Genomic DNA, 23,984 nt, shown 5'->3' on the forward strand with positions numbered 1-23,984 from the left:
ATGGCAACAATGACAACATACTCTAGGCTCTGCCTTAGCTCTGTTGAATTGTAATACACAGGGCATATGAAACTTTACAATATTCCAAAAAGTAATTATGGTACATGCCTGGATTAATTAAGTATTATTGGTAAAAACCAATAGGGAATAGGTGTCAAAGGTTTAATCTTACAAAGATACCCAAAAAGGTTTATTTCTCACTATGCTAAAGTTAAACCATGGTCTTATATCTGTTTGGCCTGATGGAATGTTCTGTTCGTGTTTTGTGGCCATTGATTTCCTTCTTGAGGTTGATTTTTTTTTTTCCACTATGCCAGGCTCTATCTGTCTTTCTTTTGTCCTAATCTTGTCCTCACTTCTTTGATTCTCTCACATTGTCTTTAGTCTTTAGCATTTGTTTCTATTAGTCTTGCATTTGGTCCTCTGGTCTCTCAGGGGCCTTCATGTTCTTGGGCTATTCCTTCTTGGTTCCTGCTTCTTGGAGGAACCAGATTGCTTCTTATTTCAGGATGCCTGTGTTAAACATGCAATTGCTTTTCTTTCCATTGTTTGGCCTTTTTAGGCATGATTCTGTTGCCCTGACTTTGAATTTCTTTAAGCTTGTCTTTTGTGGCTTAAAGTGAATCATGCTAGTTTGTCTGCCTGCATACCTGTAATCTCCTATTGCTGTCATAACAAGTTACCACAAACGTAGTGGCTTAAAACAACACAAATTTATTATCTTGTAATTCTGTACATCATACGTATGACACAGATCTCATCGGGCTAAAATCAAAATATTTGGTGGGGCTGTGTTCCTTTCTGGAGGCTCTAGTAGTAGATCCGTTTACTTGCTAGGTGGGGTTGTTGGTAGAATTTGTTTCCTTGCAGTTGTAGGACTGAGATTCCCATTTTCTTGCCAGCCCCCAGCAGAGGACCATTCCCAGATTCTGAGGCCAAGCAAATTCCTTGGTTCGTGGCCCCCTTCTATCCTTAAAGCCATCAGTGGTGGATCAGGTTTCTCTCATGCTTCAGATTTCTTTTCCTTTTTCTTTCTGACCCATCTGGAAAAGGTTCTCTGTTTTTAAGGACTCATGTGATTTGATTGGGCCCATCTGGGTAATCCAGGCTACTCTCCCCATCTCCGATTCCATAACCATAATCATATCTGCAAAGTACCTTTTGTCATGTAAGGTAAAATACTTACAGGTTCTGGAGATTAGGATCTGGACATCTTCGCGGGGCCATTTTTCTACCTACCACACAACCTTTCAGTGAGTGTTTAACTAGCAAGGAATGTTTTCCTTGCTAGTTAAAATGGTCAGTTAGGGTAAATCTGAACGTTTGTGCTGTCCAAAGTGTGAATTGCTATCTCATCTCTTTCCCACTGCAGTTGACTTTTAATCCTCCCACAATCGTTTAGTAACTGATGAGCACCTAGACTGTGCAGTGGTGCCCTGGCCTAAGACTCAGTAGTTGGTCTTCAGGGAGCTCCAGGTATACTTGCCATGAGGGAAGTAGAGAGAAGGTGCTGTGGGGATTTAGAGGAGTGAGGGAGTGCTTACACGGGTCTCTTCTCTTCCCCTCTCTTCACCTAGCCACAGAAGAACCACCTTCTTATTTCCTTTTTTTTTTTTTTTAAGATTTTATTTATTTATTTGAGAGAGAGAGAATGAGAGAGAAAGAACACATGAGAGGGGATAGGGTCAGAGGGCGAAGCAGACTCCCTGCCGAGCAGGGAGCCCGATGCGGGACTCGATCCAGGGACTCCAGGATCATGACCTGAGCTGAAGGCAGTCGCTTAACCAACTGAGCCACCCAGGCGCCCCACCACCTTATTTTCTAAAACAAATGGTTTCCTCTATTCTGGACCCACCTATTTTTTCCTTTTCCTGTCAGCTGTACTTGAGCTTCTCTTTCTTCTACCTTCAGAGATACACAGTGTTGGAGAGGTGACTCAGACTCCCTGTTCACAGCCCTGCCCACTTCCCAGCTGGGATTCTTCCAGTTTCCCTCTGGCTTCTTATTGGTAGGCATTTAGTTACTGTGCTGCTGTGGCCTCTGCTGACAGGCATTCACTCAGTTATCATATTGCTGTTGTCTCCTAGTAGTCATTCACTCAATCCCAGTATTTCTTAGAGTCTCTTTTTATGGGTACTCATTCCATTAAGTACTGCTGGAAACTCTGCTGACCAGTGTATATAGCCAGAGAGTCTGCTGACGTGTGTAGTCTGTAGAAATACAGAATCTGACACATGGTTCATTCCTATCTGTGAACAGTGAAGTCTTGCCTATAAAGATCATATGAGCCTTTATTTAATAATTGAATGATTATTATGTGCCAGGCCCTGTGTACATTGTTACTCCAGGAGTGGTTGGTTGGGCCTGGGGCTGGGGATTCCCATTTGGTAAACATCCTGGAGGGTAGAGAGCTCTTATGGTGACTCCCTCCCTCCTCCCCCACCTCCCCAGCTCTGCATGGTCTCTCTGAGTCTCTTCAGGACCCTACTGAACCTCAGTTGTGAGGATGTCCTGCTGCAGCTGGTTCTCAGGTACCTGTGGGGGCAGGGCTGAGGGATGGCTGATCCTGAACCCTCCAGGCCTTGTGCACTGCTGGGCGATGGGTTGTATTGGGGTTGCTCATGTGTTTCCTCTTGGAGCCTGGCTTAGTCATGTAGTTCCATTGGCTTGATGTTCTCCCAGGTCCTGTCCTTCCTGATCTATCCTGTGTCCTTTTTCTGCTGTCTTTCCCAGGTATCTTGTCCCATGTAACCATGTGATGCTGAGCCAGAAGCCAGCTGTACGTGATGTGGACCTATATGGACGGGCGGCAGACAAGTTTCTCTCCCTAATCCCACGCTGTTGTCGGCATCGTGCCCCTAGCCCACCCCATCCAGAGCATGCCCCATGGGCACGAGGTGGGCCTAGCAGAGAGGCAGGGAGAAGGGAGGACACCACGGGTATGGCCTGGGTTCTGGGGAGCCTAGCAAGAAGGTGGGACTAGGGTGGGGGGAGGCAGGATGTGGCCATGAGTGGCATTCCATCTTTGGAGAGGTTGATGAGGGTCTTGCGGGGTGGATCCTTAACTCCACCAAAGAAATATAGCTTCTGAGTAAAGCTGCTCCTCTTCTTCATTCCAGTCCTGTATTGTTTCTATTTTCCATTGTTTCTTTGGTGTTGGGGGTAGTGAGAGGGGGTGGTGGATGCTGAAAAGCTTAATTAGGAGGGTGGAGAATCAGCTGCCTGAATAGGTCGCATGTCTTTGTCGCTTCATTGCCTTCTCTATTAGTCTCCGTAGGTGTCTTATCCTTCCTCCTAGCCCTCTGTCTCTTTGATCCCTCTTATGTTTTTTCCCTCTATAGGCCCTGGAAGCCCAAGTGTTGACTCCTCTTCTGTGGTGACAGTGCCCCGGCCCTCCACACCATCTCGACTGGCCCTCTTCCTGCGACAGCAGAGTCTGGGTGGCTCGGAATCCCCAGTTCCAGCCCCTCGCTCACCAGGGCTTGCTGCATCCCCAGCCTCCAGCCCTGGCCGAAGGCCCAGCCCTGTGGAGGAGCCTGGTGAGCTGGAAGACAATTACCTGGAGTATCTGCGTGAGGCACGCCGTGGTGTGGACCGGTGTGTCCGAGCCTGCCGTACCTGGTCTGCCCCCTATGATGGCGAGCGGCCCCCTCCTGAGCCCAGTCCTGTTGGCTCCCGGACTAAGAAACGCAGCCTACTGCCTGAGGAGGACAGGGACAATGTGGGGGAAGGGGAGGAGGAAGAGCTGGGGAGTGGGGGGCTTGCTGGGGGTGCAGGGGAGGGCCCTGGCCTCCTGCCCCCTCCCCAGCTCAATGGGGTGCCTGGACCATGGCCTGAGGGGGCCAAGAAGGTTCGTCGGGTGCCTCAGGAGGGAGCTGGGGACCTGCCAGAGGGCACCTCCGAGGGCATGGCAGGACTAGAGGGCTTTGGGCAGGAGCTCCGGGAACTCGAGGTGGCATTGAGCAATGGGGGGGCTGGCTCAGGACCCCTGCTAGAGCCTCCACTACCTCTTGAGGAGGAGGAGGCCTATGAGAGCTTCACCTGTCCCCCTGAGCCCCCTGGCCCCTTCCTCAGCAGCCCTTTGCGGACTCTCAACCAGCTGCCAAGCCAGCCCTTCACTGGTAAGCTACTTAGCCTAGGCCTTCTCCTTTGTGTACTCCTTGCATGTACTCGACATGTTTGTGCTAATATCTGAGACTTCTTGGCCATGTCATTTCTGTGTACTTGCCTAGCTCCTCATCCATTTTGCTTGGGTCCATGCCAGATACATACTCTGTTGTACTTCTGTCTCTGTGTTTGTGTATACGTCTTCCATGCTTGTGCTGGTTTGAGTATTGATTTATGTCTGAGCCTTATATGTCTGTCCTATGTGCATGTTCCTCCTCTTCCCTAGTCTGGCCATTTCCTGGGATTGTGATCAGGATGTTCTGTGTTTGGTGTTTCCTGGTGAATCACAGCAATATATCTGAACAATATATATGGAGTCATACATGCTATTCTGTATGTGAGGCACCTGTAAGCCATGCCGTTCCATGCTGTTCCCATGTTTGTCTTGGGTGTTGGGTCTCCTGTCAACTTTTCTGCCCAGGATCAGCTCTTCTGGTGTTTTTCCCATACTCTGCCCTGGCCTCCTTTCTTCTCCCTGTCTTCTCAGAGAAGGACTCAATTTCAGGTTTTTGCTGTTCTCTGTCCTTGTACCTTGTTGGTTGCTATGACTACCCAGTAAGACTTTCTTCAAGTCTTACGGTTAATAGTAAGGACTGAAGCAGATAGAGTGAAATACCTCTTTGAGGGCAAATGACAAAAGTGTGGCCCCGAGCTCCCGAGCTGAGTTCTTTTGGTCTTTCCAAAGACCCTGGAGCTAGACCTGACCTGAGTGGCTGGGCTAACTCCTCTTCGGTTTTTGTTTGAGAGCCAGCTCTACCAATCCTGCTCTTACCTGGTTCTTATCCTTACTCTCCTTACTCTAGGGGGCAAAAAACCACTTCTAAGAAGCAGTGTAGTGCTTTGGACTAGACATACCTTGAATTAGTGTCTGTTCACATCACTGATGCATTTAAACAACTCACCGTGATGCTGGTGCATTGGGAGAGCTCAGCACATGGAAGCTTTTCACTAGGATTATCATCTCTTGAGTGCATGGCAGATATAAGTTGACCAAGGTATCCACCCATCTTCTGGTTATTTGCAGTCAAGTTATCATGCCTTGATCAGTCCATGTCCTAACTGGGCCTGGGATATTCTGCCATCCTTCTTGTACAACACCAAAGCTTCTGCTCTAGAGTCCTGACAGCTCCCTCTTGCAGACTACAGAAAATGGCTTTCCATTTGTTTAGGCTTTGCTCCTTCCTGCTCAATACCACTAGAAGGTGGTATGTAGGTTTTACCACATTGTTGAAGTGTCCCTTTTCTTTGTAAACTCATCTGAGCTTTTTGAATTTTCTCTTGGAAGAGAGTCTCAGGAAATGAGAGAAACAGAAGGACAAAGTTATGGGGTATCTTAGGGACCCTGTTAAACTAGGGTTGTATGGAGCTAAGGCTAGTCATGTGCATCTGGAGTGGAGAATGTTCTAGGATCTTTTTCAGAACTCGCTGCCTCTTTCCCTTCATTCTTCTCCTGTCTTAGTTCATAGTGCAGTTCTTAGGTATAATCCCTTTTCCTCACAGATCCCTGGTCAGACAGACTGTGATGGTTCTAGTAGATCATTCTGATCCCTTCTGTTTTTCCCAGCACTTTGCTTAATCCATTTTCTCTGGCTCTGAACTAAACTCTTTTACCTCCTTGGTTCTTAGTTCCTGAACAGAGCTGATTTCTTCTTTGGGCTTCCAGAGATTTCTCCCCTATCTTGAAGTTGGCCTGTCTAGTCACCTTTGTCTTTGCTACAGTTCATTCTTGCTTTCTTCTGACCTAGGTGTAGTGTTACCCTCTGTCTTGTGTGAAACCTGATTCTTCTTTTGGTCCCATTCACTTTTCTTGCTTGTTTTTTTTCTTCTGTGCCTCTTGGGTGAAGCTTTTTAAAAAACTGAGAGATGTTATGTAGCTTATAGTTATTACTGAATACGTATAATTTGCTAGATCTTGGGCTAACTGCTTTATAAGAATATCTTTTTGATCCTTTTAGTAATACTATGAGGTGGGTATATTTCATTTTGCCAAGTAGGAAACTATGCTTGGAGAATTTTGATTCATCCAGTAACTTAACTAGTAAAAGATAAACCTGGAATTTGAAACCAGGTCTTTCTGACTCCAGAGCCTATGATCTGGCTCTTCATCTGAAGTGTGTGTAAAGCTGGCATCTGGACTCCTGTGGGTCCATCTGGTGTCTGCCATTTCATCTCCAGAGTAGGTGATCACAGGATATTTAAACATACCCAGAGACTGACCTACAAGTAATTTTCATCTAGTGGTTGGGGGGGGCGTCTCTTGGTTTTGGGAAGAATGAGCACGATGTGCATTGTGTTTAGGCCTTGTATCCTTGTACCCACCCCTCCCAGGCCCCTTCATGGCTGTGCTCTTTGCCAAACTCGAGAACATGCTGCAGAACTCCGTCTATGTCAACTTCCTGCTGACGGGGCTGGTGGCCCAGCTGGCCTGTCACCCCCAGCCCCTGCTCCGCTCTTTCCTGCTCAACACCAACATGGTCTTCCAGCCCAGTGTCAAGTCCCTGCTGCAGGTGTGCGATGCATGCATGCATGGGTGCGTCCAGGCTCCGTGGTGGGCCAGGCCCGCAGCTGGAGTGGCCCTGGGGGGGCTGGGAACAGGCCCAGTGGGACTAGAAAGGACTGTCAGTCTAGAGCTACACAGAAATGTCATGAAGTTGTGCTTCATAGGTGCTGGGTTCTGTGAAGAATAAAATTGAGAGCTTTGCGGCCTCCCAGGAGGACTTCCCAGCACTGCTATCCAAAGCCAAGAAGTACCTCATTGCCCGTGGCAAGTTGGACTGGGCCGAGGGCCCTGCAGCAGGACCTGCCCCCCGCCGCTCCGATCCCCTAGGTGAGGCCTATCCCACCACTCCACCCCTCTCCCTGCCTTCCCTAGACAGCTAATCAGTCCAGGTTAATTAGCTCTTATTAAGGGTGAAGTCTTGTGCCATGAACTGAGAAGTTGCAGAAAATGGAGTCTTGATGTTTGTAGTCTGGCTCTAGTCAAAGGGTAAAGTACAGTTATGTCCACCAAGAGCCAAATTAGCAGCACCAGCAAAAGCTGTTCTAGGAGTTGAGGATAGGCAAGGGGACAGAGTAGTCTCTAGGTTGAGGTATTGTTACAGTTTGGGAAAGGACATGGTATTTGACATGGTCCTTGAGAGATAGGACTTGGGTAGGCAGAGGAGTGGGGTGGCTTTATTCTTTTGTCCAAGGGACCGCATGAACTATTTAGTTGGAGCAGAGGATTTAGAAGGTGGTGGAATAGTTGATAGTAAGCCTGGAAAGATTTGGCCAGAGCATTAGGTGCTCAGATTAGAAGTTGGGCTGGGTAGAAGTTGTGATCTTTTAGGCAGTGAGAACCCATTGGAGGTTCTTAGATATGAGAGTGGAGAGATAAGCATGTTAGTTCATGTGGACCCAGGAGAAAACAGAGTGCAACTGTGACCAGCAAGGCTTGAATTAGAATAGTGGAAACAGAAAGGAAGAATTGGATAAGGTAGAAATGGGAAGAAAGTATTGGCAGAGTTTGATGAATGGTTGTGGGGTACAAGGATGAAGGAAAAGTTAAGTATGACCATGCAGCTTTAAATCTAGATCTTCCATCAGCAAGTGTCTGAGTACTTGCCATATTTGCTCTCCATTGTCTTTGGTACAGGGGACTCAGGGAGTAGTACAAGGACTCAGAGAGTAGGTACAACATGAGACCTTTGCTTTCTAAGAGCTGACAGTCAGTCTAGAGAGTGACTAGAGAAGTATCATTAACTGAGAAAGCAAGGTCCCAAAATGTGGTGGATGTAGTGGGATCCAGTGTACCAGGACAGGATTAACTTTGGATGGGAAAGGTTTTTTTTCCCCCGCTTTGAGGCAAATGAGGGATAGGTCAAAGGAGGAAGTGATATGTATCCATGGAGTTGTGAGGTGCAGAGGGGAAGGGCAGGAATTGAAGTACTTTATTTGCTAATCAAAGTAGGAGGCAAAATAATATGCTAAGAGCAAGAGAGCAGGGGTGAGATGGAGGATCTTGAGAAATGTGGGTTGGGAATACAGTACCAGAACGGTTATTATACAGCTGCGAAAACCCAGCTGATGTTCCTTAGCATGATTTCCTCATGGTACAGCACTGTGAATGTATCTTACTTCCATGGTTCTGGTACTGTGTTCACTGTGGAGGTAAATAAGAGTCTGAGCCCTTGAGCTCACAGATTACTGTATGAGATAGAAGACCTATACACAAGCCATTACAATACAGTGTGATAAAGGTGGTGAAATGGGAAGTCAGTGGACGGCAAATCAGAGGAGGTTTCTCAGAGGGGTGGGGATAATGAGATTAGGCCAAGGATGAAAATAGTGGGGAGAGTAAAATTAAGGCAGAGAGGGCTACAGAAGCATAAAAAGAGCTTGGAAGGTTTCAGGAAGAACAGATAGGTATGGGTACAAAAGCAAGAGGAGGGTGTAAAGAATTTGGAAGAAGGGCTGGAGGGGGCATGTGAGCCTGGTTGTGAAGGGTTTTGAATGCCATATTTAGTAGATCTGTGTAGCATATTTTTGTAGCCAGTGTTCGAGATAGAGAATGGGAACTGTAGCATGATCTAGAGACTAAATCCCTAGAGTCTAGGCCCTACATATTGGGCAAAGATCCAGAACCAGTAATCTAGGAAAAAAATTAGAGGAGAGATGGCAATATTTTAAATGGTTCGTTTGAGTCTAAGCTGAGGTGAAGTTGTCTGGCCATGTGAAGTTGTCTAAGCTGATGTGAAGTAGGAGGATGGCTTTGGTGGATACAGGAGAGGGACTGGTGGTAGGCAAAGTGGTGGCGCAGGAGAACAGATTTTGGAAAGGTAGTAGAGTATGAGACAGATGGTAAAGGCCCTGAACTGTGATTGCATATATGGCCCTGTGGGTGTGGAAGGAGCAGAGCATGTGGGTCATGTATTATACACAGGCAGAGGGAAGCTGGAAGTGGTTGGCTCCAGTTCATGAGCATAATGTAAGGGCGTGTTACAGACTGAGGAGACATAGCTTAGAGATGGTAGAATAGCAATTGAAAAGGGAGGAGTATTAAGAGTCCCTCAGGGTGAGAGGGCGTGGAGAAGGGGTCTTGGTTGGGAATGAAGTGGCTGAAGTGTTGACTGACAGAAAGACTGAGGGTAATGGTTGACTGGGTGGGGAGGCTGGATAAAGGGAAGAAGGCTAGGCAGGCAGCATTTTGGTTTTCGAGTCCTAGTTGAGATGTCCCTGAACCCAGGGAGGGGGGCATCTCTCTCAGACCGAGAGAGTGTGCCTGACCCCAGCACCTTCACGATCCCCAATACCCATTTATTCCCAGTGAAGAGCCGGAGGCCGTCCTTGGGGGAGCTGCTCCTGCGGCACGCACACAGTCCAACCAGGGCCCGGCAGGCGGCACAGTTGGTTCTTCAGCCTGGGAGAGACGGTGCAGGACTTGGCCTAGGTGGGGGCTCCCCTGGGGCTTCAACTCCGGTTCTGCCCCCTCGGGGTGGGGCCCCTGAGCGCCAAGGTGAGGCTCTGCGAGTCAAGAATGCGGTCTACTGTGCAGTCATTTTCCCTGAGTTTCTCAAGGAGTTGGCTGCCATCTCCCAGGCCCATGCTGTCACCTCGCCTTTCCTGTTGGATGCTTCAGAGGAGGGATCTGGCCCTCCTGTCTCAGGCTTCGGGCCCCTCAATCCTTAACTTTCTTCCATGGACAATCAGGGCCTCAAGTGGCCTGGGCTGGGGCCGGGATGTAGGCTCCTTTTTATGTTTGGAGGCAGTGGCAAGAGGACTTTTTAATTTATTTCCGATGAATGTTTTATGGAGAACTTGTTGCAATATGTATAAAAGGGAAATCTCTATTCTGTGCTCATTCTTCTTTCCCACCCTTTTTTAAGGGGCTGTGGTCCCAGGAAGGTTGTACATAAATGGGGAGGTCAGGGGTACTTTGTCTCTCGTGAGGACATTGGTGCCAAGGTTTCAAGGTGCTTCTCATGCCCTTAAAGGGTGAGGGGGTCGTGGAGCCTAGGGAAAAAAGTAGGGACTCTCCATCAACCCCCAGAAGGAAGAAGCAGCATGGGCCAAGGATGGTTTTGGGGAGCAGCAGCTGATGTTTTATTGGGGACCAGTATCCCTATTCCAGATCTTGGGGGCCTCGCCCCCTGCATCTCTCGCTTCAGCTTCATTCGTCGCTGTCGAACTCTGAGGACAGACCCTGCAGCAGGGGCAGGGACATGGAGTGCCGGTCGGGGTCCCCGGGGCCCCCACCCTGGACTCCTGGTGGGGGGCTGCGGGGGCTGAAGAGCCAGTTCTCTGCCAGGGTTGGGGATAGTCAACAGCTTGACTCATGCCCTGATCTTTCTGCCTCCCTGGTCCCTCCCTGGCCCTCTGTGCTATGCCCACCCCCTCACCAGGACCATGCTTCCCCCTCATTACCCCTGGCTCCCTCACTCCATCCCCCTCACTGGGATCCAGTGTGGAGTAAGGGGTGCCCCACACATTCCTGGGCACACACTCCTATATTCTCCATGCCCTCTCCCCTCTACCCAATCTCATCCCTCTCAGCTTCATATCCCCTAGCAGTACCTGACAACATCTGGGGCCCTCTGCGGAAGGGGTTTCGGCCCCTGTAGGAGAATCTGGTGGGTCTGCCCTCTGGCCCTTCTTGAGGAGGTGGTGTAGGTGGGGCTGGGACAGGCGGGGGTACATCAGCAGCTTCAGTGGTATCGGCAGCGACTGACGTGGGGGCCAGAGGTGGCATGATGCCGAGGTTGGGTCTGACCCAGTTCGCACCATGGGGCAGTGGATCTCTGGTCAGAGGCTTCTGTGGTCCCAGCACTCCTTTGGGGTGCAGTGAAAACTTGAGGCAGGAGAAGGCAACAGGCAGTGGCCGTTGTAACCGGAGCAGCTGGGGCTCACGGGCTGTAGGCAACAGCCCCAGCTGCAGCCAGGAACAGGAGAAGACCTGGTAGATGACATAGATGCTGTGGGTGCTCCGGAGCCAGGGAAGGTTTTGCTGTAGGCTTACCTGCCCTGGCGGCAGCAGCAGGAAGGCCACCTTCTTGCGCAGGCCACCCATGTGCAGGCGGATCCGGCAGGGCTGCCCATCCAACAGTCGCATTTCTTCATAGGCTATCTCTGCTCGGCCGTTTGGTGAGTATTCCTGAGTGCAGTGGGCAAAGGCACCCTCAGACCCTGCCTGCTCCAGGAGGTTTGGTAGTCGCCCCACTGGTTGTAGTGCCCGCCGACCCTGCCGACCTGGTAGAGCCAGGCGGGTGTGGGCTGGGCGGGACTGCTTCACTAGCACACCCAGTAGGTCATAGCACGCTGCATCCGACAGGAAAGGTACCGCCACTACATTGGGCCCAAAGCGCTCTTCGATAACCTGCAGATGGCCAGTTTACAGGTCAGGGACTGAGTTAGGGTCAGGAGTTACCTGGTAGCCTATTCTAGATTGACCCTCCCATTGTTCACTGTGCAATTACATCTCCACAACGTGCTCAGGCTGTTATGCTTCCTGCTTGTTTTATAGTTCTGTCCTGTAGCAAAACCTTGAATGTCTACTATGTGTCAGACCCTGCTGGATACTGGGAGTACATAAAAGCATGAAGCTTTGACCATGCCTTGTTATAGCTCAGTCTAATGGAGGAGACGAAGATGTAGACAGTAGTAGTCAGCTAAGTAATAATAGTAAGGTTAAATCACCAGAAGTGATTTAGTAGCCTTTGTCTTTGATAGAAGAGGATCAGAAGATGTCTAATTTCTAGGTGGTAATACTTGAGTTTTGAAGGAATTAGTTAGGTAGGAGGATGGTCAGTTCAGGGAGAGGATACAGCCAGTTAAAAAACCTGAACTTATAAACTAAGAAGGGCACATTCCGGAACACATAATTTCATAGTACTTAAACATAGGGTCTGAAGAGCGACAGGCACACAGGAACTAGACGATGAAAGATCTAAAGTGTGCTGACAGGAATTTAATCCTGAGGGCAATGGAAAGCCATTTGAAGGGCTCTGGGTGAGAGGGACGGGATCAGAAAGGTGCTTTAGAAAGTTAATTTTGAATAGCAAGACAAAATGAGAAAAAGATTGGGTAAGAGTATTGTATAACTGCAAGCAAAACATGGTGAGGCCTTCAACTAAAATAATGGGGGAAGATCGTTAGGTTATAGAATTAGTAGAACTTGGTCAGTTAAGGAGTATGGGAAAAGGAATCATGAAGGACTAGTCTTAGATGATTGGTTAGATGGGAGATGTCGTTCACTACAATGGGTACACAGAGATAGGTTTGGAATGACCTTTTTTCAACATCTTCTGCCCTGGCTACAGAGAGTAGTTCTTTTAGGGATTTGAGGCCTCATCTTTGTAATGCTGTCCTAATATGCTTTTAGGGATTCTAGTTCCTCTTGGTTTTGTCCTTCTTGTCTTGGCTTTTTTGGTTTGCTAATCCAGTTCTGCAAAGTTTAACTTCATGACCAACTGGGAAACCTTGTAAGATCCTCTCTAGTAATTGTACGTAGGTATGATCTCGACTCATCAAAGATATTGCTGGCCGAGACTTCTGGCTCTGTGTTCTGCTAGGGAGTACATAAAATTCCCTCTTTGGGTCCCTTTCCTGTTTGAGACCTATTCTGAAAATACGCTGTTCTACTCCCCTTCCTCAGCCCTGAATTCCCACAGGTCTGTCTCCCTACTGCTGGCATTGCCCACTTTGCTGGTCTTCTGGTAGAATTCATCAATGATCCCTTAAGGCCAATCTGTTTTTTTGCTACATAGAGCTGTTTTAGAAGTGCTGCCCCATAGCATAAGAGGAGGATAGCTAACTGATGGAGTTGTGTCTGCACTTTGTCACCTAGCCAAGGAAATAAATGGTGCTCTTTCTTAATGTGCATGGAAGAATTTCCCATCATTCCTGTGCTTTATTCAGACATGGAATACTTTCTTTCTAGTGGGGGCATCAGGCTGAAGAACAGGGCTCTGAGAAGGTCCATTTGGGTTTCCCAGGGGTGACAACAGAGCACTGGTGGATTGACATTTTTGTATAGAATGCTCTGTCCCATGACAAAAAAAGGGTAGTCACCAAGTATAACTTCAGAATCCTACCCTAGCTGCTCCTTTGGTCCCTAGGATCCTATACAAATAAGACAAATAGGAGTGTCCCCAGGAGGTATCTCTCTAATAGGATTTTGAGAAATACCTGGTTCTTATGGTCTAAGTGTCTGTTAAAAGGTGAATCCCTAGTTTAGCTGGAGGCTTTTTCCCAGAATATAGACATGAATTTGCCTTGGGGGTGGGGGAGGGTTATTAGGCCCTCTTTCTTACCCTTGAGGCTCCCAGTAGTTATCCTAAAATAGGGAAAATAAGATTTCTATGCTATGGTGACTATTCTTGGTAGAGTCATCATTTGAGACCATTACCTATCGTTCCCACTGCAGTTTTATTTCTGGGTGAAAGTTCTATGGAACATAGAGGCCTGCAAATATAGATCTCTCAGGGGCAGCCCGGGAAAATGAAGGTGGAAGACTATCTTCCTGGATGTATCTTGGCTGGTTTGAATTCTGAATGAGGAGCTCTTGAGCCACATTCTTGTTAGCTATATGTTCTACAAAGTGCTCAGTAAACTATCAGCAGTTCTGGAGAGAGGAAACCAGGTCACTCAGAGGTGTCCTGCTCCTTGAATTTGCCACATACCACAGTGATTTATTCTGAATCTCTACCTTGCCTTTTCTGACAATTTTCCATTTAAATAGGGAATTTTTCTGATGCTGAGAGATAGTGTAGCTTTCTACTAGTTGATGATCATGTTTACTTTCAGCCTAATGAAATGCTTGATCTTGTCCGGACCAACCTTTTACACTGCTGAATCCAGGTACTTTGATACTTGGGAGGGCCTTGACTCTCCTGTTTCTGCTTCCCTGGGAAGCTGACCTTCGTGGTGAGCTGCTGCTCCATTTCAAATGGGAGCCACATGAGCCACATGCTGTTACGGCTGCTTTGAGTCTGGTCGGCACTACTTTAAGATGGTGGTTTTAAACTTGGTGGGCTGCCTTCCATGAGTGCTTGAAATTCACTGTCCTTGAGGTTACATAACTGGAACCTGATCCCCAAATTCTCCAAGTTCAGAAATTGTAGCCATCTAGATTTGGTGGGATTTGTTGGGTACCTGCAACTCAGATACAGCTGACATATGCCTGCTCCTAAAAATCTACATATTTTGCTCAAAACCCAAATTTCCCATTCTGTGGAAGTTAAAGGTGGAGGAGGTATCTGTGAAGAGGTCGAAGGTCCTTTAGAAAGTTTAAAGGGCCCTTCGTGATCAGCCCCTGTACCCCTTTGACCTTCTTTTCACTACCCATTTGAACTCTGTTCTAGAGGACTATTTGCTGTTCACAAATATGCATTTTTCTTTTTCCTCTCCTGGCTTTTGCATATGCTCTACCTTTAATTAGGACACCATTCACTTACCCACCCACCCACCTGCTCATTAACTGATGTAGGTGTTTAGTAAGCACCATTTATGAGTCAGGAATTCCTTTACCCTCTACGTGAGAATAATTTCTATTTGCTTAGCTAGAATATCACTCTCCAGGAAACCTTCCTGCCCTCCTAAGCCCTACCCTGACTTAGCACTTGTTTCAGTTCTCCTCGATTCCAATTGCCTTTCTAGGAACCTCTTACCGTTTTTCCAATTGTGATGAAATTGGACACTGTATGCAAAGCACTTAGTGCAGTGTCTGGCATGTGAGCAAGCCCTGAGTAAATATTAGTTGTTACTATCTTCAGGCTTCCCACCCCTTCCTACTCATAAGTTGCTCAGACCCATCTAGGTCACACTTTGTTACTTTCTTTTTGGCCCTCTTACTTTATCCTTGATGAGGGTCCAGGTGGCATCAGCTTCATCCAGTGTTAGCAGGTGGGGGGTACCAACCAACATGGTAGGGTGTGGGAGGGGTTAGGCAGGGCAGTGGCTGCTGCAGGAACCCCAAGTTGCCCAGGGAGGTGAGGCCCCCAGGCAAGCCTGCTACAGCATGAGGTCATAGAGGTCCTGTAGATAATGGGGCCTTGGGTGGGGAGAGGGCAGTTACTTTACTAGCTTCACTATGCCCACAGCCCGAGTCCATATCCATAATCTTTTTAAGAACAGAAGTCCTTATCCATTCTCCTCCTTAGGGGAGAAGAATGCAGGTCTCTTTGGGTGCATTTGTATATGTCTGTGTGTGCTTGCAGGAGTGCATGTGTGCATGTGTATGTGTTTTTTTCTTGGTCTGAGTTCTTTAAGGAAGCAGAATCAGGCTTCCCCCTTCAGCAGCCTCCTGAAGCAATTTACTGTGTTATTTTATCAGCTGCAGATGACTTCTTTGTGAGGTTAGATAGGGGTCTTGAAGGACATGGGAGAAGTTTAAATCAGGACTTAGACTGAGAACCAAGCAGTAGTTCTCAGCCTTGGTCATATTTTGGAATTACCTGGGAGCTTTAAAAACTATAGATACCTGGATCCTACCCCCCGGGGATTCTGATTTAATTGGTTTGGAGTGTGCCTAGGCATCAGGATTTCTAAAAGCTCCTCAGGCAATTCTGATGTGCAGCCTAGCTTGAAACCCATTATTAATGAGTGGGTTACAATTGCAATGAAAACCAGGTGTGTGTGTAGGAGGGTGCCATATGAGTGGTGACAATGTGGAGGATAAGAATCTAATTGGGATAATGTTGCCTTAGTAACTGGAGAGGACTTTCAGGAAGCCAGAATTACCCAGGTAAATTTGAGGAAATTTTTTTTCATGTGCCACTCCCTGTCCTAGGCTGATCTGTGTCTACCTGGCACTCTCCTACTACAGCCCTAATCTGTGTGTGATTTACCCTTGTGTCTCTGTCCAGAGATTTCAGCCTGGTGTTTGCTGGAAAAAAGTAGTTTTTCCTTGAAGAACCACCACTCTGGAGAGCCTTTCTAGTAGCTACTCTCCCACTCTGCCTCTTACCTGTCCAAAGAGTCTTCTCTTGAGTCCCTATGGAGAGTCTCCTGCGTGCTCAGGAAGACCACTTCTGTATGGGGAGCATCCTTTCCTATCCTGGCCCAGCATGTAGGGCTGTCCCATGAAGTTGGCCATCATCTGAGCTAGCTGAAGTGGTATGAGAATAAGGCACGGGGAATGGTCCTACATGATGTAAGTGGCCTCAGGGGAGGGTAGGCCTCTGTAGACAGAACTATAACTGTGTGGGTGCTAGGTGTTTACGCAAAGATTTGACAGTGGGCATGGGAGGAGCTCCTGTGCTCCAGGAGAGGAATTGATATTAAATATTTGTTGAGGTTGTGTATGTTAGGGGCTGTGCCAAACGCTTTGAATCCATTATCCTGGTTATTCCTTTTAGTAACCTCTTGAAGTATTTCCTCATTTTACAAGTGAATTAACAGTAGATTAGTGCAAGGAGTACAGTGAGTTAATGGAGGATCTGGGATTCAAATCCATGTCGGCCTGATTCCAGCTTTTAAGTTAAAATTTGAATGGTAGTTCTTTTTGGTGAAGGAAGAAATTGCTGTATCCCTTCTGTTCTCCTGAGTGTATGGTGGGAGGGCGCCTGCTCAGTGGATATGCAAAGTCGTGTAGTGAAAAGGAAGTGGGCAGGATGAGAGAAATGCTGCAATAGGCCAAACCAGAAACCCCAAGCATTCTTGTCAGGGCAGGCAAAACCAAATTTCTTCCTCTAGTGCCCTCCTAGCCCTACACCAGGAGAGGTCATCTGGTGTAGTATAGTTGGCATTTCTGTTCCCTCCAGAAAGGAATCCTGAGAGGTAAATAGCAGTGGGGGAGAGAGACATACACCAGGACAAGGGACACAGATGTGGGGCAAAACAGACAGTGCAAGGAGGCAGAGATGCAGAGGTACAGAGACGAGAGTTACTGATAAACACAGGCAGAGAATGATGTATATCCATATCCTAAGGGGATTCCAGAATGAGAAGGGGGTGAATAGGGGAGGGACAGGGATGATGGGCTATCGGTGAAATGTGAGGAGGATCTCTTTCAGATTTTCATAGAGGGGCTAAGGGGGAAATTGGGTATAGATGAACTCCTCAGTCAGAAGCCCATATCTTCATCTCTTCTGCTGCTGATGATTCTTTAAGCTCCCTGCATTCCACACTGCCCTAAATGAGACTGTCTTTCCCTTTGGCTCATAGAGTCAGATTGAAAGTTGCTGAAGGGAAACAAATGACAAATGAGTTCTGGATGGAGTTGAGCCTAAAGGCTGGGCTGTTTGGGCCACAGTCTGCTCATGGGGTTGCCTCCAGTGTGGCACATTCTGGGGTTTCCCTGGACACAAATGATCTGCAACATATCTGAGTGGTGACTGGACTGGAGAGCATGAGAGGAACAAACAGGCAGGGGCTGGTTATTTAGGGAACATGGGGTTCTCTGCAAAAACCTCCAGAGTAGTATAGAATAGTGTTGATAGCAGAGCTTTTGGAGGGATACAGAGCCCTGACCAGTCTCTTCACTTCTCTCAGGCGACAGGGATAACTGTACAAGTCCCTCATCCCTTATTTGAAACCTTTAGGGATAGATGTGTTTTGGACTTCAGATTTTTCCAGATTTTAGAAAGGGAATATAGTGCCTTTATCATATATAAAGGAATACCCCAGTGAGGTTTAGGGCAGTGCCCTATAATCAAACACATCAATATTTCTGAAGCTAAATGTATGAATATTCACACCAAGTAAGATAAATAAATACTATAAATACCATCCTGACGTTTCAGGTCAGGTTTTGGACCAAAGTTATAAAAAAAACTATTGTTTCTTCAGAGATTTTTTTTTAGTTTGGAATTGTGGATAAGGGATTATTCTCAGGTTGTTGTGAGGAGTAAGGGAGTGCTCGTAGTCTTCTAAGCATATCACATGGTAGGTGTGTATCTCAATCCAAAACAAAATATTAATGTCCAAGGGGGTGGATTTTTGGCTTGAAGAAAGAAGGTTCTTGCAATGAACAATGCACAACTTTGGAATCAGCTGCCTTGAGGAGCTGTGCACAACCAGGGAATGAAGGTGCCTTAGACAAGAGGTTTCCTGTGGTGGGAAGGTGACAGAATTCATTGCTTATCAACATTGACTGCCTAGGATTTCCCTTTTCATGTACCAGAGGGGAAAGGCAAAAAATGTGTGTGTGTGTATGTGTGACACAGGACGTCACATATACATTTCTTTATAATAATGTTGTAATAAATATCTTACTGCATACATCTTTGTTTACATCTCTAATTATTTTGTCAGGATAGATTTATTGAAGAGGAATCCCTGAGAGAAGGATATGGACGTCTTAAAGACTCATGACCAATTAGGATTAGGATTTTGTCACAATTATCCACAAAATCATTGCCTGAGGAATTTTTTAACTCAGAACCTCATGAAAAAGATTAGTCTTGAGAATGACTAAGCCCACACTCGAGGACAACTGTAGATCTCAAAGTGACAACACCTCTGAAAATCATGTAAAGTTTCTGCACTGTCTCTTCAGCTCCCCGTTAATGAGGACCTGGTAAGACCCCATGTGGCCCTGGAGAGGATATCACCTGCTTTTTCAGATCTGCAGCCTCCTCTTCTGTGTGGTATCCCATGGTGTTTGGTCCAGCTATCTGTGCTGAGTGGTCAGCACTGCACTTGCCTTTAGGTCTTCATGGCTGACTGCAGTACCTGTGGTTATGATAGTTTTCCCAGAGAGCTTGGGTCTGCCTGTGCAGCCTGCAGCTTTCTCCGACCTTATAATGGTGAATCCCTGGGTTTTGCCTGAGATTATATTCATGCTCGGCTCCATGCTGGTGTGAAAGATCTTTTGCGCAATGTCTCTTCCAGCGTAGAGTCTTAGCTGAAAGTCAATCCCCTGTTGGGCAACACCATGACACTTATTGTGTAATATCTCTATTTTCTGTTAGCCACAATGGAGCAAAATATTCCTATTTAATCATATTGCACCAACATCATGTGCTTCTAGTGATGTTGACCAGGACAAATGTGGGTGCTGATGTGGATTTTATTTGGGAATTCAGCGTTCTTGGCTGAGGATGCAGAGAAGAGCAAACTGGTAAGAGACCACAGTGACTGGACCTCAGGCAAGCAGGTGAAGTGGTTATGATTTCCTGGGATATCAAAATTTCTTTCAGTTGGACCTCTGACCCCTATGGCTGTAGGCCCAGGAAGAGAAGTTCTAGCAATTAATTCTTGAGATATTGACAGGAGAGTGGGGGTAGGGGAAATAGTAATTACACATGAGACCAAGAGGATTCTCTGGACTGGGAATGGCAAAGGTCAGTGTGCTGGCCAAATTTGGGACCCCAGTCTGGGCACATTATCCAGAATAAGCCTCTGACTCTTTCCTTAAGGACAGGCTGAAAATAGAATCTGGCTGTAGAAACGGAGAGGGCTGTGATCCCAGACAAGTACACAAACACTTGCCTCCTGAGGCAGCGTCACTCTTCCCAGACCCCCAGGTCTAGCATCTGTAGAGGAGCTTTTGTGTGGCACCATGGGGAGACTTAGGTTAAAATGATGGAGGAGGGGAGGAGAGTTTTCTTTAAGTTAAATCTTGTGTGCTATGAACCATGGCAATTCCTGATCTTATTTTCCTGCATGGTAACGTGTAGCCCCCTGCCTTCTGCCTCCCGAGCAAGATACGTGGCTAGGCCAAAGCCTGCAGATGCTGGTGATAATGTAGAGACTTCACAGCAAATATTTGTTGAGTGGTTATCACAGTCATATGTTTACAGTAGGTAAAGATGATATAATCCACACCTCCAGGCCCTAGACTCTTCTGTATGTCCCCTCACCTCCACCAGCAGGCTCCATTGTTTTCTGCCCATTAGACCTGGCTTTTTCTGACTTGAAGGTTTCCAGGAGCCGGTCCCTGATTTGCTTGGTGCGGACCCCATAGATGAGTGGGTTGAGGGCAGGGGGCAGCAGCAAGTAGATGTTAGAGAGAAGAATGTGCACAGGCTTTGGGACGGTGTGACGACCAAAGCGGTGTGTGAGGTAGGAGAAGAGACCAGGTACATAGAAGGCCAAGGTGACACAGATGTGAGAACTACATGTGCCAAAGGCCTTGGCCCGGGCCTCCCGGGTAGGCAGCCGCAGTACGGCGTGGGCAATGAGCCCGTAAGAGGCAGTGATGCCCAGGAGATCTATACCTGACCCGGCCAGTGAAAGTGCCAGCCCATACAAATGGTTGGCCCGCGAGGTGCCCACCACCAGCTCTACCACTGCCATGTGTGCACAGTAGGCATGACCGATGGTCTTGGCTTGGAAGTGCTCCAATCGCGCCACCAGCAGAGGGAAAGGCACAACGAGAGCCACGGCTTTCAGTGCCAGTGCCAGCGCTGCAGAGCCTACACGGGCTTTGGTGACCAGGAGAGGGTAATGCAGGGGACGCCCCACCGCCACCGCACGGTCCCAGATTCCACAGCGGTCAGTGCATGCACGAAGAACATCTGGGCCAGGCAGGCAGCGTGTGGCACAGGCCGGGGCCCGAGCCACAGCACAGCAAGCAACCCCGGGGCTACGGATGTAGCTAAGCCCAGGTCTGTGGCTGCCAGTGTGGCCAGGAGTAGAAACATGGGCTGCTGCAGTGTGGAATCTATCTGCACCAATGCCAGTAGTGTTCCCTTGCCCAGCAGGGCCGGCAGATCCATGGGCCCGAAGACCAGTGTCAGCCAGGCCTGGGTACCCCTAGCCCTGGAATGCCAGTCAGTATGAAGAAGGTTGGGCGTGGGAAGGTGCAGTTGGGATGTGGACCTTCTGCCGTCCTGTGGGGGGCGAAGCTCTAAGGCTCATGGGGGCATGACTTCTGATAGGGGAGGGAGGGGGAGAGATTTTGGAGGGTGTCACAGTGGCACAGGCCCATCCATGGGGTATGTGTAGGGGTAGTGCAGGGTTGGGGGATCACAGGGTTATAACTTTTGGTTGGGGTTTTGGATGGATAATCAAGGCCACTACCCCAGCTTGGATGGGAGAATCCTTTGTGCCTGGAAGCCCACGAGTGTTGTAGGGGGAGAAATGGGGAGACACCGGCATTGAGAGAAAGGAGGGCCTCCCTGTTGCAGTGGCTGCTATAGCTGGAGGTCACCTGAGAGTTGGGGCTGAGATGAATGTTTTTCTTCCTCAGGATCCAAAGTAGAGTCCGCCTCAGTCTCTGTAAGGTGGGGAGAAAGCCAGAGCTGGTTGGGGATCAGGCCCCAGGCTGCACTGCCCTTGACTTATATCCTTAGGTAGAGCTCCTGGCCTCAGCTTCCTCAGCTCCACACTGGGGGGTGGACACAATGATTGTAGCGTTGTCCAGCTTGAACATTCTGGGCATCAGCCCTCGGAGAAGAAGAGTAGAGAGGAAAGGAGAAACAGGAGGAGGAAGATTGGACCTGGAGTGAAGCTGGAAGCCTGCTGTGACAGGAGGAAACCTGCTGCATTTTTGGGCTGCTTACATTATTCTTAACTTGATGCTGAAGGAGTGAACTTGAACACTGGCTGGAGAGTTGAAGTTGGGAACAGAGAAAGAGATGGCAGCAAAAAAGGGAGCTTCGATGTCTCCCTTCCTTCTTCACGATCCAGAAAGGGGTCGCACTAAAGTCTTATTCCTGGGGTGCCAGAGGGAGTGGAGGTGCCAGTGGGGGAGGAAATGGCACTCAACCCAGAGTAACAGCCATCTGTGGAAGAAGCGTCTCTGATGTTGGAGGAGGCAGGGTGAGTAGAACCGATTCCACCCAGAATCTAGCTCACGGCAGAAGATTAATAAACATTGAATGGATAGTTGAACAAGGAGGAAAGCACCAGCAGAAGACTTGACTGGAGAAAGATCCTGAGCACTGTGTGTTGGCAGCTTCTCTTCACCTTGGCCGATGCCTCTGGGGCCCTTTATGAGGCTGTTCCGCCTGCTTCCCTCAGGGCCCTTACCCCTCCCACCTGTGCCGCATTAACTCTTCCCTGTGCTGCCTCCTTGCTCAGTGTGATGGCACGGTAACTCAGGAAGTAGAGATGGGGACGAGGAAAGAGACTGATTAATGGGAGTGGAGAGATCTGGGAAAGAGGAACACTTCCTCGGGGAGGTCCTTGCCGACGCCCTGAAGTCTAGAGAGAAGACCTTGCTGTATTCTTGGATAGCATCGGTCCCCCTCTATTGTAATTACTTCCCTGCTGTCTCTCTCTAGCAGTGCTTCCTATTAGCCAGCATCTCCACAGCTCAGTGCCTGGTATGTCGTTGTCTATGAATAAATACTCACTGCTTTTAATTGTGTGACAGTCCTGATGGCCAGGCAGCATTCGCTGACTAACAGCGGCTCCTACAGTTTCAGGAGCCTTCGGGACCCATGGAGATGAGAAAGGAAGCTATTCACCATCAACCACTGGGTACGATTCTGCTCCAACGACACATATCCTAAAAATCACCACACTATGCAAGATAATGTAATAAAAAATGGGGCTTGCGGGAAAGGTGGCATTAGGGTACAACATTCAAAAACTTCGTCAGTGACACATTTAAAAAAAGGATAGGACCCTAATAAAAATGGTGGCACCGCTTTACACATATTAACTGGTTAGAAAGTGCATAAATACACCAATAAACAGGACACTCTACCTTGAAAAAGACCTGGAGTTTTCCTTGTAAAAGTGTTAGCAGGTGAATAATGGAGAAGCGGTGGAAGGAGAGACTACGGTAGTCCCCCTTATCTGTGGTTTCGCTTCTGCAGTTTCAGTTGCCCGCTGCCCTCAACCACTGTCGGGGAAGCAGACGATCCTCCTTCTGACGAATCGTCAGAAGGTCAGTCCGTAGACTAACGCTACGTCACAATGCTGCATCATTCCCCTCACTTCACGTCCTCACTAGGCATTTTATCCTCTCGCATCATCACAGGAAGAAGGGTGAGTACAATGCAGTAGGATATTTTGAGAGAGGGAGACCACGTTCACATAACTTTTATTACAGCATACTGTTACCATTATTCTTATTACCAGTCACCGTGAGTCTCTTGCTATGCCTGATTTATGAATTACACTTTATCACAGGCACGTATATATAGGAAGACCCCGGTACAGGCATAGCTCATTTGATTACGCTTCACAGATAATGTGTTTTTTACAAATTGGAGATTCATGGCAACCCTGCCTCTAGCAAGCCTATCGGTGCCACTTTCCCAACAGCACTTGTTCACTTCGTGTCTGTGTCACATTTTGGTAAATCTCAAAGTATTTCAAACTTTTTCATTATTATTATATTTGTTATGTTGCTCTGTGATCAGTGATCACAACTCACTGAAAGCTCAGATGATGGTTAGCATTTTTTAGCAATAAGGTTTTCAAAGATTTATTTATGTATTTTAGAGACAGATTGAGCTGGGGAGGGATGGAGGGAGAGGGAGAGAATCTCAAGCAGATTCCCGGCTGGGCGCAGAGCCTGACATGGGGGCTTGATCTCATGACCCTGAGATCATAACCTGAGTCAAAATCAAGAGTCAGATGCTTAACCGACTGAACCACCCAGGCGCCCCTAGCAACAGTTTTTAAATTAAGGTACTCACATGTTTTTTTTTTTTTTTTAAAGACCAAATGCTATTGCACACTTAATAGGCTACAGTAGTGTGTAAACATAACCTTTATATGCACTGGGAAACAAAAATTCATTTGACTTGCTTTATTGCTATATTTGCATTATTGCAGTGGTCCGGAACTGAATCAGCAGTATCTCTGAGGTATGCTTGTATATATAGGGTTTGGTACCATCCGAGGTTTCAGTCATCCACTGGGGTCTTGGAATGTATAACCGGCAGATAGCTGGGGACTACTGTAATCTGAAGTTGGGTGAAATGTTGTAACACCAGATA

General features: G+C 47.7%; 3 protein-coding genes across 18 annotated transcripts in view; 1 reads left to right on the forward strand and 2 right to left on the reverse strand.

Moving 5' to 3' along the window:
* The window catches only part of FHIP1B (FHF complex subunit HOOK interacting protein 1B), a 142,753-nt gene extending 132,758 nt beyond the window's left edge, over positions 1–9,995 (forward strand). For 13 of the 16 annotated variants that reach the window (XM_081798695.1, XM_081798686.1, XM_081798687.1 and 10 more), the window contains 6 exons: positions 2,452–2,531; positions 2,734–2,939; positions 3,342–4,121; positions 6,496–6,674; positions 6,832–6,994; positions 9,473–9,995. In XM_081798695.1, the coding sequence (XP_081654821.1) occupies positions 2,452–2,531; positions 2,734–2,939; positions 3,342–4,121; positions 6,496–6,674; positions 6,832–6,994; positions 9,473–9,834 (1,770 nt within the window). In that variant the 3' untranslated portion in view covers positions 9,835–9,995. Of the gene's footprint in view, positions 1–2,451; positions 2,532–2,733; positions 2,940–3,341; positions 4,122–6,495; positions 6,698–6,831; positions 6,995–9,472 lie in introns of all 16 variants that reach the window. The other 3 variants (XM_081798697.1, XM_081798698.1, XR_014138719.1) reach the window with 2 other exon arrangements.
* Positions 9,996–10,315: 320 nt separating this feature from the next.
* On the reverse strand, positions 10,316–15,066 carry C11H11orf42 (chromosome 11 C11orf42 homolog). The gene is made up of 3 exons (XM_006732724.3): positions 14,995–15,066; positions 10,720–11,518; positions 10,316–10,446 (listed from the first exon to the last, which is right to left on the reverse strand). Exons 1-3 carry the CDS (start codon positions 15,064–15,066, stop codon positions 10,316–10,318), a joined length of 1,002 nt encoding a protein of 333 aa, XP_006732787.1.
* Positions 15,067–19,920: 4,854 nt separating this feature from the next.
* On the reverse strand, positions 19,921–23,009 carry OR52W1 (olfactory receptor family 52 subfamily W member 1). The gene is given in 4 exon segments (XM_031027493.1): positions 19,921–20,567; positions 20,570–20,839; positions 20,842–20,918; positions 22,975–23,009. Coding segments are annotated over 4 exon segments (1,029 nt in total).
* Positions 23,010–23,984: the final 975 nt, after the last annotated feature.

The sequence above is a fragment of the Leptonychotes weddellii genome, chromosome 11, assembly GCF_054177405.1.
Source record: "Leptonychotes weddellii isolate Sample4059 chromosome 11, ASM5417740v2, whole genome shotgun sequence".
Classification (NCBI taxonomy): domain Eukaryota; kingdom Metazoa; phylum Chordata; class Mammalia; order Carnivora; family Phocidae; genus Leptonychotes; species Leptonychotes weddellii.